The sequence below is a fragment of the Centropristis striata genome, chromosome 18, assembly GCF_030273125.1.
Source record: "Centropristis striata isolate RG_2023a ecotype Rhode Island chromosome 18, C.striata_1.0, whole genome shotgun sequence".
Lineage (NCBI taxonomy): Eukaryota > Metazoa > Chordata > Actinopteri > Perciformes > Serranidae > Centropristis > Centropristis striata.
The window spans coordinates 23,072,032-23,091,186 of NC_081534.1; the positions used below are offsets into that span (position 1 = coordinate 23,072,032).

Consider the following 19,155-nt stretch of genomic DNA (forward strand, 5'->3'; position numbering starts at 1 on the left):
TCTAATGTGCAGCTCCATCACACACACACACAGCCCCATCAGCATGCACGACAGCATGTTGCGCCCCACCCCTCTTCATGTAGATGTAACCCAGGAGTAGTACATCAAATCCCATCCATCTGGACCATTCAGCACATCAACACTCCCCCACACTACTATCAATCAAATGGGTGGCAAACACAAGGCACAGGTTTTACAGTGACGTGACAAATGTGTGTTCCTGTTGTGATGGATGAAAGATGAGAAGGCCACAGCTATTCAATTAGACAGATCTGATTATGGTGAGGTCTCGTGGGTTCAGAGGGGATTTCTGTTTTTTTTTTTTTCTTCCCATGCATGTCACCTTGAAACCCAACCACCACCACAATCATCACTGCTGCTGGTCAAACAGGCTTGAATTCACGAGAAACGCCTTCTGTCAAATACCCCCACATGACAATCACCGCGTGGGTCAGGCGAACTTGATTAAATGAAAAAAGGCAAGCCATTAGTGACAGAGGGGGGCTTACTTTGGCTCCCAGTGCCTGCCTTTGGAGATAAGAGATTTGCACTCGCATGTATGATATCATTCCAGAATAATCTTTTAAGCCTCTTGTTGTTTTTAATGTAATTAATAAAAACTCCCGATACATCAGTTAGAGATCTACAGTCAGGGACAGTGGTTGTGGTGAATTTACAGCCGCTTTCAGCCCCGGGGCCTAAGTGGATGCAGATGGGCAGATCCCACGACAGGGTCTGTGGCTGAGGCTTAGGGTTAGATGCACTTTGAGAAGGAGAAAAAAAAAAGCCAACCCTTTATTTCATGCCTACATGCAACAATTCCTGCCTCCTCATGCACTGAAAATGTTTTGCAAAATTCATGTAGATATGAGCAGCGGTGTCCTGCAGGGTGTTTTGTCTAGTTAACCTCTGATCCCTGTGGTGTGTCAGATATCATTCTTCACCAGCAAAATGTCAAGGTTGCTTGTTAGATTACATAACTGTGTGTGAGGCTGTGTGGGATGCTCTGCGTGTCACAGTGTTTGCACGGGCCCGAGGTAAGAGTTTTGACATGTGTGCATGGGAGGGCATGTTGTTTGGAGTGTGTATGTAGGAGGAGGAGGTGGGAGGGGGGGATCACACGCATGATCAGCCATCCGAGTCGTTTGCTCAGCGCACACCTCGAGCATCTAGCAATGCATATTGTAAGCATCCCAATGTGTATCCTCCTCCTCCCTTTTTTTTAAAAAAAATAATCGTCAGTGGCCTCTGCGTAAAAAATCGAGATCCCTCGATTGCCATGCGGAACCTGGAAGCGTGACGATGCTCGTGTGTGTGATCGAGGTGATCCAGTGTGTGTGCGGTGGTGTGTGAAGCCCCGGGCTAGACGCGATGATGCCAGCATTAACCACCATCCTGAGCTCCAGTGTAGTGTGACCGACGATGCGCCTGGCGCCAAACAAATAGAGGATTTTGGGCGAGAGAGAGAAAAAAAAACGGCAAAACAAACCCCAAAAATGAGCTCGTTCTGGGATCGGTTACTTGATCGCTGTGTGCATGTGGAGCAGGAGGTGTGCGTGATTATGAGCCTGCCTCTCAAATTAAAAACGTGCCGCTGCCACGGCGCGCACACTGCGGCATACACTGACAAACAGACGCATGTATCCAACATTGAGATAAAAGAAAATGCCGTAATAACACGTGCAGCTGACTTTTCTGCTGAGTGATCGGCCACAAAAAAAATCATCTGGAGCCATTTACTGCATTTTAATACAAACTGCACACTTCATGTAAATGAGTGGCAAATCACGACCATCATTCGAATTTCAGACATGATCTTACTTTCAAATGCACACAAATAAAGCTTTGATCGCATGCCCTTGACATGAAAGCGTATTGGTTTATGTCTGATCGATTACAATTAACTGTGGGTGCACGATTTCACTGCAGATTTCTGCTCCGTCCTCAGCTCCCCGTGCCCCGGTGCATCCCGGCAGTCTCCCCCTCCACCACTCACCTGTCTTGGTCAGAAGCGCCGACATGCCCCACGCCACGAAGAGGACACTGCAGATAAAGCACACCTGAACGAAAAGCATCTCCCTCCTTTTGCGAACTTTGAATATCTTGGCGATTATTGTCTTTTTGGACGCGCTCACGGTGTCGGTGTCGTCCCGCTCCATGCTTCGCAGCTCGGCCGCCGGCCACTTTTCTTTTTTTTAAAAAGCGTCCTTGAGAGCCGAAGAAACTGCCGCCCCGCGTTGCCTCTTTTTACACGGAACACAGCCGGGATGTGGTCCTCATTTCAAGCCGTCCAGGGCGCAGATGGAGGAGTAGTGAAGCGGACAGTTCCCCCTCTCTCTCTTCTCGAAGATGCCTTTTAGCTGCTGGGACTGGTAGACTGGGCAATGACACGGCGGTCAAATTCCGATATATAAACCTCCAAATCAATTCAGCATACTCCGAAGGGTGCGTATCGGACGGGCTCCCATTGTATCCTGCCCCGCTATGATACAAAAAACAATAGTACTAATAACATCAGCTGCAAAATCCTCTCCTGTAGTTTCTGTGTTTGGCATGAAATGCGTCAGTCATGGACGCGGAATCGCTCAGCTGCGCCGTATCGCAATCTGCACGCACCTGCGCCTGTTAAGTGAAACCAATCTGTGTTCATCAAGGTTAATTGTTAAATTCGGCCAGCAGTTGTTTCGGGCTCGCCTCGCTCGGGCGCCTCCCCCTTCACGTGAGTCCCTCCTCGGTGCAGAAAAGCCGTGCAGATCAGAGAGGACCATCAGTCGCTTCCAGCTGCCCGCCTCCTCCTACTATGCGCCCTTCAATGAGGACCGGGCCCCTTTAACTTTCCCAACCACTGCATGTGCACACAGCCAGTAGAAAACGTGCTTTTTCTTCTTCTCCTTCTATCTCTCCACCGTGCACCCTGAAACCTCCGGACAGCTGCGCATCGATCACCTCCCGGACTCTGTGATCTCCTGAAATCTTATTTTCGCGCAAGATCAAACGCGCAGGTTGTGATCTAGTGCGACGAGGCAAGCTGCTCAAAACAACACCACTGCTGTGTGTTATAATCCAATATCTTTTCTGGGTGCCTTTAATAAGTGGCCTCCAACTCACCTGCTATCCTCATTTTGATATCATGCTGAATAATTGAGGTTATAGATCTCCAGGCATCAGAGCCTGCCCCCCTCCTTTTCAAAATCCACAAGCATGAAATAATTTTCTCATTGCCTAAAGGTTTTTGAAGATTATAATGATTTACACGTTTTGCCCTTCAGAAAATTGCTTCACACAAACAGAGCTGTACTAGAAATGAATAATGTAATGGAGACCTTTATGTCAGTGTGGCAGCAGTGAATTAAATGTGGGTAAATTATGTCCTGCAGTCGGTGACCACTATACAGCAAACAATTACCATTATAAGGGAAAGAAAAATCAATTCTGCTGTGCATTCAGAAAAAGCGTCACTAATATGAAAGTAATGCTTGTTGTGAATTTTCCACAAACGTATATGTCAGCTTAAAAATGCTGAACTGGATTTGCCCTCAACTACACTCCTAATTAGTGTTTGAAAGTTGCCATCCCCTGCCAATGTGTCACCCAACAGGCCAACTGAGGACTCTGCAGGGTCCTGGAGGCTCCGCGTGACTGGTGAAGCTCAGGTGTCGATGCTCACCTATTATTTGGTGTTAGCTGTCGTCACCTGGAGCTGTCGCTATGTGTTACAGGGACTAATTGGACAGTTGTATTCCCTGGACACAAAAATGTACTTTCTATGGATTCAATATATGAACACTTGAAATAAAAGCAGAATTTGATGTCAGAAAATGCACCACAAACAGACCCAAGATATTATCTCTTCTATCTGTTGTGCACTGTTTCTTCCTTTAATGCATAGAAGAGAGAGATTCAAAGTTGTTTGAAAAAGTACATTTTGCAGCAGTGTTGGTAAGAAAAGCCCCGTCGCCCTGCTTTAATGCAGATCTCCTCTATAGACTCTCTCCAAGAATAATTAAGTCACTTCCCATTACTGAACTTTTAATAGTCTGGCCCATTCAATTAAAAGAAAACAATGTTTCTACTTACAGGAACTTCAAAGAAATTGTTCCACATTTTGGAAAATAAGGTTTAATCGCTTTCTTCGAGAGTTACCAAGAGTTCAATGAGAAGATTTGCACCACTCTAATGTCTGTTACTTTATATATAAAGCAGTTGGTTAGCTTAGCTTAGCTTAGCTTAGCATAAAGACTTGGAACAAGGGGAAACAGCTAGCCTGTGTCCGTCCGAAGGTAACAAAATCCGTCTACCAGCACTTCTAAAGCTTAATTTTTTAATCTGTTTGAAACCTTAGTGTAAAACTTAGTGGTACTATGGGGGTCATGCGCCGGACTATTTCTTGGCCGTGTATTTGTGGTCAGGATTTGACATTAGCACCCACCCAACTGCCAAATGTTGATAGAATTTGGCATTGATGCATCATGTTGCGTTGCATCATGTAGGGTTGCATCATGTGCTGTTCTCATGTCACATTGCGTCAAGTCAGCAGGTCAGTCATGTAAAAGCAGTCGACGGTGATGTCAGCAATCCCCCCGACACGTCTTGAAACACAGACCAAGAAGCGTAACATAGCTCGAGTCAGAAAGTGAAGCAAACCCAGAGTTGCAGTTAAAGTGAGTAAAGGGCCGGTGTGCTGGTCTGAGGTGGGATCTGGGCCGGGCTAGCATTGTCGGTAAGGTGGAGCATTGGTGCATTGCAACAGGGCCAACACAATGGTGAACTGTGCCTGGGCAGGGTGGAGCCAAAGGCAATTCTGGTTGAGGCCAAATACAAAAAAATACACCAAGCAAAGTGCAACAACCTTCAAGCTGCCATGCAATGTATATGAAAAGCTGCTGCAGCCACTTTGAGCAGCAGTCTTGGGATTCTGCAGCATAACTAAATATTGGGGATAGTTCAAATTAAGCACCAAATTACAGGCTGAGAATTTCCCCACCGTTTTGAAAACTTGAATATGTTGCAGAAAAAAAGCTGCAAAAAGAAGCTATTCAATGACATTTACGTTGTCTTGAGGGCTACATGGTGGTGTAGTGGTTAGCACAGGAGTTTGCATGTGCATTTGTATGTTCTCCCCATGTCAACATGGTTTCTCACCAGGTACTCTGGCTTCCTCCCACACTTAGGTTTAATTGGTGACTCTAAACTGCCCGTAGGTGTGAATGAGAGCGTGACTGTCTGTCTCTATGTGTCTGTGCTGTGATAGTCTGGCGACCTGTCCAGGGTGTACCTCGTCCAATGTCAGCTAGGATCGGCTGCAGCCCCCCACGACCCGAGTGTGGTTAAGGTTAATGAATGAATGTTGTCTTGATTTGTGTGTTTACAGTGATATTTTACATATAAAATGGTTGTAAATCTAGTTATAGTCAACTTTAAACACATAAACATAATCTCCCAACAACAAAACTGGGGCTAGTGGAAATTTTGAGTGGCCAGTAATTTTGCAAAACCACTATTCACAGTGGCTGATGAGCAAATAAGTTAATGTCAAGCACTGAATGTGTTTTACAGGATTTTGACGGACACGAGAATCCTTTCATTCAGTGACCGTATTCCCCAAGTTGTCAAACTATTCCTTAAACACTTGAGTGCTGTGTTATCTTTAAGTTACCAACAGCACACAGTGTTGTTGGACTTATTAGGTTGCGGAGCATAAGCTGCTCTTGCTGCCTCCAGGCCTGCTGCTGCTGCTCCGGGTCACCTTAACTGTCCATCTACACACAGGTTGACGAGGCTGAAACAGCTTGTCAACTGTTACAGCCACCACTGCTGCCCACTTAAGCAAAAACAGGGCAGCATGTAAGGGTCAAAGGCCTCACACTCCGACGCAATCTCCCACAGACTGAGGTTACGTAAGATCAGGGCTGTCCCTGTCGCTACAGTACGAGGCAGACCTCCAAAAACACTACCCGCCATCTCCGAGGAGGAGCGTCCGAGACTGTGTGAAGGCTGCTAGTTAAGCATGAAAGGCGTTGCTTGGTTATTAGTCAGGGCTTTCTGAAGCCGTCGCCAGGTCTTGTCTTCATCCTGCAGCTTGGGTCTTCTGCACACACACACACACAGAGACATACACATCAACATGTGTGACCCGTGCCCATGCCAAGGGATTAGTCCCCACCAGGCCCCTGCCCACACAGCAGGCAATTGGGGAGCAGTGCCAGGGCCTGCTTACAGAGATTTAGCCACTGCTTTACACTCCCTGGCTTGGTCAAACATACATACATGGCCTCCTTTGCCTCCTGCAGGACCCAGTGAATGGCTGCAGATCTGCAGCAGATATAATAACGCGTGTGTGAACTGTGGTTTTAGCTGCAGGGAGACGGCGAGAGATTGGCTTTGTAGGAGTGCGTTGATGTGGGCAGATGTCAAAAGGAGCAGTCGGTGTAATGTAAATGTGTTGTTTGATATAAATGCCAAGCATGTGTCATGTCCTTGCACCGCAGATCACTAATGACTTGATGTCAAGGGTGTTAACAATGGACTGTGTGAGTGTTGCACAACAATTGACTCAGCGCTGCTCATGTCAGCTTGCAACTCCATTATTGCTGCGATGATTCATGCCGTTTATTCACTGGTTTAATGCAGTGATTAAGATCCAGCAGAACCAAGGCACAGTTTACATAATGTTTTTGTAATTGTGGAGATATTTTTCAATGCAAAAAGTATTATGTGGGCTTTGATTCAAGTACTGACAGAATGTCCTAGATGCCCTGTGAATTGTAGATGGATTTTATAAACTCTTGTGCTTCACAAAAAATCAGTCCTCAGAGGACAAAAGAAAATCAATAAATAAATAAAACTGCCATAAAGGTATAAGCATTATATTCCACTTTCAATGAGTTTTAACAAACATCACTCCTGATAATAGCTACCAAATATTCGCTAATTTTCAGAATGTTAACTCATTAAATGCCACTTTGTTGACATGACACTGTTATTTTTTAGGGGGGAAACAAACACAATATAGGAATAATTATTTTCTGTAAACTTAATGCTCGGGGGGATTTTTCCACAGTCTGAGATATGTCAAATAATAGCAACAGCACTAACTTTGATGCATTGCATCAAACACTGCAGTGCTCCATAATAAAGCAGCAATAGCTGAAGTGTAAACCAAGAAAATAGCATGTTTTGCCCTCTTGGACAAACATGAGAAAATGACTCAATCTAATAGAAAGCTCCTCCCTCTCATTCAAATATGGTCACTTCTGGCTCCAAAAACACAAAGATGGCAGCTGCCAAAATGCCAAACTCAAGGCTTCAAAATTTTTTTCCACACACATATCGGTGACACGGTCACAGTTACAGTCTATTGTCTGGTATGACCAGTAGCCTGCTAATGGTAGCTAATGGTAGCAAACTTTAGATTGTGCAACTCACATTTGGATCACAGTTGCACAACATTTCAGCATGTCACAGGTTAACACTACAGTGGTTTTATCACAACTACAAAACAGGAAGTTGATATTATTGCCACATTTGTTGTCATTTAGGTTTCCTAATGATGATGTCTTGAAAGGAACTGACTCATAAGTATCTTGGGAAAAAGACAGCTGTTTGTTCGCTGTTTCCAGCCAACACAGACAAATTATGTTGTTGTTTTAATTTGGAGGACTAAACTGTACTAAACTGAATTTGTGCTGAGGGTGTTTTCTCATTATAACTTCAGATCAAAAAAGATGTTTTATCTGCAAGTTCAAGCCTTCAAGAAATGAATTCAAATAACATCTCTAAAGCTCTTATATAACTGAGTATAGCTTTAAATTCTGTTCAGATGGTACAAAGGGAGAAAAGGGCAATTGGAATACAGTATGTCCTTTTGCAGAGTTTGCACAGTAGCTACACAGTGCTGGGATATCCCGTGTATGAGCGGGGCTGATTCTGCTGAGGTGTGTTTGTGGTGGATAGAGGTGACTCTGAGCCAAAGAAGGAAGCGTGACACCTTCAATTAATGCACTGCTGGCATTGTAACTAATATTTTTACTCATTATCTGAAGCGAGTAAACAGATGGAGGGAGAAATATCCGCAGCTCTGAACCCTTTTTTTTTCTCATGCTGCCAACTATTGCAGAGCCCACTTTAGCCAACGGCTGGTACTAATAGTACAGTACAAGCCTGGTGTACTTGCACACACAGGAAATGTCTCCAGAGACCTGCTGATTTTTACTCCTTGCATAAGCTCCTCAGTCAGCTGCAAGAAAAATAAAATATTAATCGTGAGTGTTGAGCATTCTGTGGCAGCACTGCAGGTTTATTTGTATGCCTGCTCAGGTGTGAAGAGTAAACAGGGCGGAGAGGAGCAACAGAGAGTCTAATCTGTGTATTCTGAAAGCAGCAGCCATCTCCTGTACTGCTCTCTTCTTCTTCTTCTTCTTCTTCTTCTTCTTCTTCTTCTTCTTCTTCTTCTTCTTCTTCTTCTTCTTCTTCTTCTTCAACTCACCCATACAGCTGTCGTCAACATGAGCCAACTCATTCAACTCGAGACAGCCAGCATCTCTCCCAAACATTATGATTCATACAGCACTTTTTTATACTCGAACTGCATGAGATAACGGTTTATTTGCTCCAGAAAACAACACATTGATCGTTTTTGTGTGTTTCATTCCTGCTGGCTGTGATTTATTACTTTAGAAGAGGTGTACAGTGGGTGGCTTCTTACTGCCTTTACTAGAGAGAATAAAACATGCTTTTTAAATGCACAATATGTATTTTTTTGCTGCTATAGCAATCTCTCAATCAAAACAATAACAAAAAGCAAAGTTTGGTATTTTATGGCAGCTGCTGCTATCCGTCTCTCCTGATTAGGATTCATTTAGTGTTTGTCGTTCAGGAGGTTTTTACCAGGAGCGGAATAACTACTGAGGTCTCCTCTTCAAAACAAACAGACTTGGTGATTAAAACCAGTAGAAACACTGAATAAATCAGTTTCATGTGAACAATCAGTGTTTCTCTGATGCTGTTCAGTGGACACAAGATGCCCACGGAGTGTTGTTTCTTTGATAACTTAAGACTAAAATCCTACATCTGGTGAAAATATATAGTTAAAAGATCTTAAGTGTATCATATATAAAAATGCCTGTTCATTTGTTAACCTTTTAATGTAGAAAAATTGTGTATTTTACCATTGAATGCTTAGTGGATTCATTCAGTGGCTACACAGAGCGACAAAATGTGATATTTCCACTATTTATTTTGTACTCAACACAATACAGTAGCCAGGCAATATATTTTAACACTCATCTTGTTTGTTTTATATAGTGTCAGAGTATATTTTATAGTGTCAGAAATTGGTCTCTGACCTCTAGCTAATATTTTTGCGGAGGAAGACCGTGAGATGTGATAGAAAGCTGCAGAAAAAGCCAGTGAATGGACCTTGCTTAGCTTAGCACCTTTACCAGTGGAAGGAACATACTAATACCTAAGCATGTGGTTATTGGTGTAAAAAAAAATCACACTATGGTTCGGTTTAGGCAACAAAACTACTTTGTAAGGTTGAGGAAAAGATCACAATTTAAGGTAAATGTACATTTGTTTTATTACTTCACCTCCGTGAGTAAGTATGTGAACTAGTTGTGTATTTAACTAAAGATAGGTGAGATACAAGTTCTGCACTGCAGGTTATGTACAGAAATTCAAATAACTCACTGTGACTTTTGTTTTTTCAGGGTCAAAGTCCCTATGCGGACTGTATCACTCTTTATACAATATTACATGGCTTTTCCCCCACTCTTGTGATAATTACTCTAGCCTGTAGAGGTTGCTACCACAATTATTATAAATATGTGTTATAATAAGCTGCTTTTATGATCTATAGGGTCATTTTTTGGAGGAGGACAGTCTCAGGCAGGAACTAATAATAGTTAATATGCTTTTACTACTGCAGAATAATTGTCTCCTCAATACTTCTAAAATCTCTTGTTATTATCATTTTACTTTTATGTTAAGCTGTTGGTTCTTTTTCATCATTCTGGTGATAAACTCTATAAACAGTTCTTCCTCCTACAAACTGTAGTGCACCTATCAAAACACCACCCTCGTCCCCCGTGACAGTTCGACTTTTTAGAACGGTTTTATTCATTTGGGCATGAGCATCAGGACTGTGTGAAATTGGATGAAGGTTTAGTGTTCAGGGCGTCTGCTGCCTCACAACGGACACAGGGTAAAGGGAAAAGATTGGTTATATCTGAGAGAGACTTAGCCCTTTGTAATGAGCTGCACATAAATAACTTCATTATTCCTTTGTCTGCAGAGAAAAGGAAGGGTAGGCAGGCAAAGAGCAACCTTTTCCCCTTGCAAAGAACAGTGGAGAGTCCCATTCAGACGGGCCACAGAGGTTATGGCAGCAGAAACATACAGCCCATTCATTCTGTGGAGATAGCATCAGACTTGGAGACACAGGCTACAAAGTCTATATTAATGCAGCTAGTGGTGCTCTGAAACAGAGGGCAAGTGAGGGTGAGTTCTCTCACTTCATTCACTGGGAGCTGGGGGTGGAGTGGTGTGCAATAAAGTCAATGAGCCAGTAGATTTCCCTGCTGTGTGATTTCATCACCCTGCACACCTCCATACTGGACACAAAAGTTATAGGCACTGTGTCGTAGGAGGATGAGTAGGAGTTGTTAATGTCATAGTCTCATTATTCATAAGCAGGCACGAGGACTGGAACGTGCTATTTCATGGAAAAGTTATCAGAAATGTTTTTAAAGAAGCACTCAGAACAGATGAGGCGGTTCTCCTTCACTGTTTGTAGTTGTGCCTAAAAGAAGTCATTCATATAAAACCCACTTAATCATGAGGTAGGACATGCAGGGCTGCCTCTAAGAAGGAAGTCAGGTGACAGTATAAGCAACTAAGTGAGTGAAAGGAGGAGGTCTGGGTGGATGGATGCGTCAGACAAACTCTTTCACCCAGCAGACTGCAGATTGTGTCCCGTGTCATGCAACTTGTTACGTAACAAACGTACTTATTTGAACCCAAACCACAATCTTTTCCTGAACCTAACCAAGTAGTTTTGTTGCCAAAACTTAACCAATTGGTTCAAACAAAGTTATTTTAACCCCAAATGCAATCTTTTTCCTCAACCTAACCAAGTAGGTTGCATAAACAGTTCCAAAACTGCGGAGACTTGCACCTGCACAATGATCACTTGTATTACTTAACATTTGTTGGATTATGCACAAAAAAAATTGTGCATTACGTTTCATAAGATATCTTAAAAACCAGTGCATGAGGATGAGTTACCTTGTCATGAAGAGTGCTGCTCATTCCTGCTCAGTTTCCCTTAAACATGACTCAAGACCTGGTAGCAAAACATTAAAATTCTGATTCAACAGAAAGAATAGAAAAGTCATTGTGAATATGTAATTATAAGGGCTATACGGAACATTACTCTGACGCTGAGCAGCCTGTTTTGTGGTTTTCTGGATACAGCAATATTTCTCAATACTGGAACAATTTCATGTTGTTGTCCCCATTAGCCACTAGGACACAAACATGGGAAACACAGAAAAATAGGTTCCAGGTGGGGAAAAAAAGTCCCCTTCATTTTTTGTGAATTCTTAAGGAAGTCAACTCTCACAGCAACCAGATACCCAAACTACCATACAATTTACTATGCCAGAAATAGATTTAGTATGCCCGATACATAGCAAATCAAATGCAGAATGTAAAAAATACCAGGATGTGCTACTGCATCTGGTCGCAATTTGCAGCATGCTTATCTTTCTATTCTTACCCACAATCCTCTGCACGGAATATAAGCCGGAAGGTCAAAGTTCAAGGTGCCATATTATGATGGAGCAGTATGAACCCAATTGTATGCATACTGCATGCAACAGTGCATCATTTGATAGGGCAGCTGCAGCACATAATAAAGGTAAAAAATAAATAAAAATGCAGCTTTATTTGGTGACTTAAATCTTGCTCTGGAAGAATTTGAGTCACTTTGTGAGTGACAGAAAGCATTAAAAGAAAACTGGCCTGTTACTGGACACTAACTGTATCTGTCTGCTGCAGCTCACTTATGTTGCCCCACGAGTTAAAGCAAGCAGAATAATTTGCTCGTTGTGTTTGACCGAGGCCAGCGCTCACAGTGCTGGCATGTAAACTCAACTGCACGAAGATAAACAGTTGTAGTGCTGAGTCACTTCTCTGGATTCACACTCCTCGGTTTGGCCTTGACTCGTTTTCACATCATTCACTGCGGATGATTCAGCCTTATTACACGGACCCGTGTCATGCCAGAGAGTCATCCTGAGTTTAGGAGAGACGTCTGCGGGGGTAAACACAGGGAGAGTGAATCCTCCTCGTGTTTTCTGAGCTCGAATTAATCATCGAGCAGGGTCCTCCTCACAGCTCACAAGGTGGTGTCAGCCATGTCACATCAGATAAGGCCGGCTCCCTCTGATGTGCTGAGCGGAAAGAGCAGGCCAGCCAGGTTGCATTCTGCTGACTGGCTGGAACCACATGTCAGCCTCAATGCAGTTTGCTAAGAGGCTGATACTGCCCTCGTCCAAGAACGTGTTCCCTGATCCTATTGCCCGCATCGCCTCAAGTTACGGACAACCAACTGGTCAGGTTTGTTTTGCTCTGGGAGGAGAAGAAGAATGCGCTGTTTGTACACAAGCCAAGCAAAACAATCTCATGTGATCTGTCCTAAATATCCAGTCACATACACATGATCGCTAAGTCATCCAAATGTCTCTGCCGGGGAGCCAGCCAGCATGAGTCGCAGCCATGAATGCACCCAACAAAACGCATTGTTTCACCAGAAAGGAAACATGGCAGCTGCAGCATTGTGGACTGTGGATAATCTGGCAGCGAGTGCCTTCGTGGATTTGTGCTCGTGAGCATTCCCGCTTTTGTGGACGGGTGTGAAGAGCAGGTTGCATAAGAGGATCACCTCCGTAATGGTGTAATTCAGGATTCCTGCTCAACACGGCCTCTCTATGTGTGTCTTAAAGAGAGGGTGGGCAAGAGTGGTTCCTTTACTGAAGGACCATTACCATAAGGAGATGCCGGCACATGGGGATTACCCACAGAGGCAGGAATTAGGGAAGAGAAGGAGGAAGAAAGCGGGCGAGGGCCTAGGGGGGAATTAAGATGTGTAGAGTGGGAAGGAAAATGAAAAGACTGAGAACAGGAAGGGGAATGAAAAATGTCTGAAAAGCTTCTAAAATTCTATTCACTTGTAAATCTCTCACTCACTTCACAAGTCATATCTTAATACTTATTTATTTATTTATTATCTTAATTAATTTAGATTATTTTGTTCTACCTCTTCTACTTAAATTTTATTCATTTTTTGTGCATTTTTAATTTTTTATGTCATAAGGGCTTTGTAACTTTATTTTGGAAAGTGTTATATGATTGTATGAAGTTTATGATTATTATCATTAAATACTGTTTAAAAAGGCAACTCCACAGAGACAGACTTTTAGAGAAACAGTTGACAATGACATTTTCTTTAGTTGTCACAGCCAATAATTGGGACTTGGCAACCACTTACAGTTAGATGACACTTCTGTTGTTCTTTTCACCAAGTGGGAGATATCACTGCTGTCAGAAATTCTAGATATCTCAGACTCGAAATTATTACTAAGAGGCTGCTATGAATGGTGAAATTCTCCTGAATGTATATTTTCCAAGTTTCTAACTAATCCTTTCAACTCACAATATGTGATTTTCTGCTGCTATGGGACTGCCAATCAAAAATATAACAGTTTTGTGACATTGGAAAGCAGTGTGGGATCATGGGAGTTGTTGTCTTTACCATTATTGCCGTCATTGCTGTCATCTCTTTCGGTTTATGTTTCCTTCATTGTGCATCGTTCAGGAAGTTTTTATTGGAACCTGAATTCATCGCAGAGATCCACACCTCTCCAAAACAAACAATGGGGATTAAAACCGTTAAAACACAGAGGAAAGAAGTTTTACCTTAAAAATCTGTGGGGGGTTTTCGGATTTCCTGGACAGGGCAGCAAGCCGAGCTGTGGTGAATGTTAGCTCTGCTTGTTTTTCCAACAAGTCCTCACTCCCAACTCGTCAGTCAGACACTGATGACCGATCAGAGCTCCTCAGCGACAGATATGGATACTCTAGGTATCCTATAGCTTCAGTTTTTTATGTGGTTTCCACTCAAGCATGCTTAGTGGCTTTTCAAAATAAAACTTCACAGGATAACGGTTGAGGGCTGTGGTGAAAAACAACTACTTCTGTACTTAACTTCTGCATGTAGATATGTCATGTTCTACACCAGAGGTAAGCAACCCGCGGCTCCGGAGCCACATGTGGCTCTTCAGGCCATCTGCAGTGGCTCCCTGTGGTTATGACGAAGGAATGATATGAAATATGATGGATGAATTAATGAAATGAATTAATTCCTTACATTTTTAATTTTCATTCATCATTGTTGTAGGCCCAAAGCAATGTGTATTCTACAATTGTAAAAATGTGTAGCTTATATACAGCATTAAAAAAATTTTTCAACAGCTAAAATGAGCATCATAGCTTACGAAAGTCTACAACCTGGTCCCTTAACCCCTAAATTTTGCCAACTTGTTTTGTGTTTCCCTTTCGATTCTAAATCTTCTGAGATATTTCTTTGGTGTCCAGCCTCTCATTTTCACTCAGGTCCTCGCTGCATTCTGACAAAATTATATTAATAAATGCTCATTATGACCTATTTGTAACATTGGTAGGCTAATTTAGACTTAGTAGGCTGTTTTATCGTCATTGTAAGGCCCAAAATAAGGTTTGAGGCTCCATTCCGACATTTTTTCTATTTTTCTGGCCAACAATGGCTCTTTTGATTGTAAAGGTTGTGGACCCTGTTTTACACCAACAAAATAACTGAGACTGTTTGTTAATTTACAGAGTGTCTAAAAAACACAACACTAATTATTTGGTACACATTGGCACCAGTCTCCTGGGTCAAAGTTTGAGGTATGTTTGAACCATCCACTGCCCTTCCTGCCCGCTCTAAAGGGATCTCTGTGCTCTTTAAATTATGTTAGTTGCTATGACGTTGAGTACTGACACGTATGTGTTTTCATTGGAGTTAATGGAAAGCCTGGTGCATCTCATACAGACGATTAAGGCTGGCTTGTCCGTCCGTATATGATGTGTTGACCAAACATTCATTGATTTATCTGATAACTCAAGCTCCAGACGTAGAATGACTACAATCCCTCATCTATTCAAAATTTAAAGTTGAAAACTAAAGGGTGCCCTCTTTAAGACTCTATTAACAAAAATAATAATTTTACCTTGCCAATTAAGGGAGTTGCTAGTGAACTGCTGCTTTGATCGATTTGCTTTTTTCTGTTATTGTGTGACTTTGGTGTTTTAAAGGGTTAGTTCAAATTCACCAAAGTCACACAATAACGCAAACAAACTAACCGATATAGGGAAGCGGTATAGACCAGCAATCCCTGTGTTCTACAAGGTGAAATTATACTGTTTTTGTCAGTGGAGTCTGGTGGCTTTGAAGAGTGAAAAACAATCAAGATGTAAAAGTTGTATCATTAAAATGTGGCTTAGAGCTGGATTAAAAGTCCCTTTATGACAGCTATTTGCAGACAACTGCATGTGCAAACATTATGTGAAATCAGCAACTGGAAACCAAATGAAACCTGTAAAAAACAGTTACTACTACTACAATTACTGTGCAAATTTATCAAGGTTTGAAATTTGTTGGAAACATCTGGGATAAAGTAAAGACACAGACTCAATATAGTTTACAACAGGCGCAATAATGTGCTGCCCACTGCTCCTAAGCATGGTGTGTGAAAAAAGGATGGGTTAAATGCAGAGGTTGAATTTCCCCATTGTGGGATTAATAAAGGATAAATCTTAATCTTAATCTTAACATAGGTCTAGCCAAGATAAAAGCATAATGTTAAACAATTGTATGTAGGCATGACTCTACAATTTTACTAAATATCTAGCAAGCATCATTCTGTTTCATTCACAACCTGTGCTTAAGCTTGTAACACAACAGTAATAAAGCTGCATAAATTTTAACGTGATGTCCATTTGGGCAGCGTGACAAGTTCCATTTTTAGAGCAGGGTATCATGGGGATTTTCATGCCTTATGCTATGTTTGAATATTGTGAGGTTTCATAGAAATTCGTCCCCTTTTCACATTATTACATTGATGTCATTGGCATTAAGTGGTCTGCTTAGTGAGTAGACCGGGAATTCAAAAGGGATTAAATTCATTCATCCTCCAATCCACACAGATGAATGGATACACACGACCAAGATGCTCCTTTCTGAGCTCAGCTCCGTGCCAATGAGTACAGTGTGAAAGGCAGAAGGGGGGGTCACCCTGGAGCCAGGTTATGGATTTATGGATGACGTGGGCGGACAGATTGGCAGGGCACTTGTTGAGGTGGCAGCAGAGCTCTCGCTGGCCTCCAGGGGGCAGAGCGGCCTCGGTGCCCCGGGGAGACTCTGCCCTGTGCTCTGGGCTTAGCTGCTCGTTACATTAAAACAGGGGCTTCTGTGACAGAGTCAGCATTATGAAAGCTAAGAGGATTAGCTGATGGACATTTCTGGCGTTGCCGGTCAATTATCAAAATGAAAAGCAGTGACTGGGCAGGGCTGGCATGCTCTGTGGCACAGAAGAGCTCCTCTCTCTCCTCCTCATCTCCACTCTAGCTCTCTATCTCTCACTCAGCTCCTGTCTGTCACAGGTTACTGAGGTTCAGGAGGGGGGAGGGGAGGGGGGGGGGAAGAAATAAATAAAAGGCACTATTGATGCATTTCTGAACATGAAAGTTGTGTGTATGTGTGTGAGCCATGGATTAAAAAAGAGCATTTAAATTTTAATGTTTCTAAAGTGCAAAACTGTATGTTATGCAACTGTAAAAACAGGCCTGCACGTCAGCCAGCCATCCGTGCTCAAGTCTAACTCCTCCAACCGTGTGCATGATCGCCCCACACACACACTCCAACACTGCTTGTTCTCACTGTCCCACTTGTGCTTCTCTGTGTGTGTGTGTGTGTGTGTGTATGCCCCTTGTGATTGCTTAACAGGCTATCAGTGTAGGAGGAGTCACCCCCACTATGATGCACATGTGATGCTGGAGAGTTGATGAGGAGCATTTAAGGGGAGGCAGGACTGTAGGATGGGGGAGGAGGTGGTGGGGGTTGTTTTGGTATTTCCATAAAAGTGGCATTCCACAGCTGCCTGTGTTAAAGATCTACCCGGGGGATTCACACAACACCGCAAACGTAATCAACCGAGTCAATGTGCCACCACGGCTGCAGCGGACACATCTCTCCGGCTATGACACCCATGCCTCCTCTCCCCTCCATCCACAACGCCAGCAACATCCACTCTTATCACCCAACTTTTTAATACGCCGGTTAGACCTCAGTGGAGCACAGCGGAGGTGAGGCCGTACATCCATGTGTGCCTGAAAAAGATAAGAAAACAAACTGCTGAACCGTTTCATTAGTTTTTTTACCCTGCCACAAACAGCCAGGGAGGTAAACAATTTTTTTTTTTTTTTTGCTGCGATAGACATGTTGCCTAAAATTATAAAGAGGCTAGAGGTAATCCTGGCTCACTACACAGCAGGCTGAATTATATTCAATCCCAGTTATCACTTCAGGGACAATGTCATCTCACCACTGTATTACAGATGGTCCTGCTGCATGGGCAGATTTGATATGGGTATTCAGAGGCTGGTTATATGCAGCTGAAAAATGTCTCCATCTGGTGTTACTGCAGTAACTAGTTGACCTGATAGGCAGTAAATGCTGGGGGGGAAAAACACATCACATCCAATATTAATAGTCCCAGGTATCATTGTGGTTAGAGTTTTGGGACCAAAATCCTACTTCTAAATAAATTAGTTTTCACTTTTCTTCTAGCAAAATAAGCTGGTTTTATAAATGGAGATCAGTATAGCACTACAGGAAAAAGCATTTTGGAGGTTTGGGGGCTAATTTACTTTCATAACATCAGTCTTTTTGGCTAAAAGTTTGAAACAAACATCCAAATTACACATTTAGGCGTTTATTTATTCATTTTTTTACACGTTGTCTATTTGAGCCGTAGATTTCACCTAATTTGACCAAGAGTTAGCATTAAATAATGCCTTGGTTGCATATTTAAACATAAAAATCTTAACTTCAGTAGCACTTACATAAATCAAACTTTCTAGTTTTGTTCCCCATCTACATTCTGAATTTTGAGGGGTTTGTCCATAAAAGGTGGTGTCAAACTGCAATATGTAAGAGTCAGCATTTTTGGAACTTGATGGAAAAACTCAGGACACCTTGGCCTCCGCTGCCATGTTTTTATTATTTTTTTTGTAGTCTGTCTCTCACAAGGTCCTCAACTTTATGGAAGTGCAATAATACAACCCTGGAATACTCCTTAATGCCATAAAATAACTATGAGCAGTAAAATACTGCCTGAAGTTATAGGACATATAATAAATAAATAAATATATTCACTATATAGTGACCTCAGGGAGTAGGGTCCATTGCATCTGCACTGCTTTATGGAGAAACTACAGTTGTGTGACACTTAAGTCGTCAGTAATTACACAAAATCATTATGTTTCTGCTCACTATACAGTGAACTTCTGTACCTGTACTGGACTAGCGAATGAGTAAACCAGGAAGTGATTTTAGACAGTGTTTAAATGTTTAGTTTGGATTTTTTGAAGGGGCTTATAGTGGTCAGTGTAGTTTGGAGAAGGCAGGAGTGCTCTCTTCAAAGTCACCAGACTCCATTAACAAAAACAGTAATTTTACCTTGCAGAATAAAGTAGTTGCTGGTGTACTGCTGGACTGAATGATTAGTTTGTTTGTATTATTGTGTGACTTTGGTGTTTTAAAGGGTTACTTTAAATTCACCAGATTCACACAATAACACAAACAAACTAACCGATTATGAGAAGCAGTAGACCAGCAACCACTGTGTTCTACAAGGTAAAATGACAGTGGAGTCTGGTGGTTTTGAAGAGCGCATAGATTATGGCTTTAGTTCCTCTATGTCAGGGTAAATTGGTAGAAATATTGTAAGTAGAGTGTACACTTAAATACCCAGCTAACAGTGGGTACCTGAGAGAAAAACTTTAACAGTGAAC

The 19,155-nt window shown here is 42.4% G+C and overlaps 1 protein-coding gene across 2 annotated transcripts in view; it reads right to left on the reverse strand.

Annotated features, from left to right (window-relative positions):
• Positions 1–2,765, reverse strand: part of slc24a4b (solute carrier family 24 member 4b) — a 46,534-nt gene extending 43,769 nt beyond the window's left edge. For both annotated transcript variants that reach the window (XM_059355985.1, XM_059355984.1), the window contains exon 1: positions 1,997–2,765. In XM_059355985.1, coding sequence (XP_059211968.1) covers positions 1,997–2,159 — 163 coding nt within the window. In that variant the 5' untranslated portion in view covers positions 2,160–2,765. The remainder of the gene's footprint in view (positions 1–1,996) is intronic.
• Positions 2,766–19,155: the final 16,390 nt, after the last annotated feature.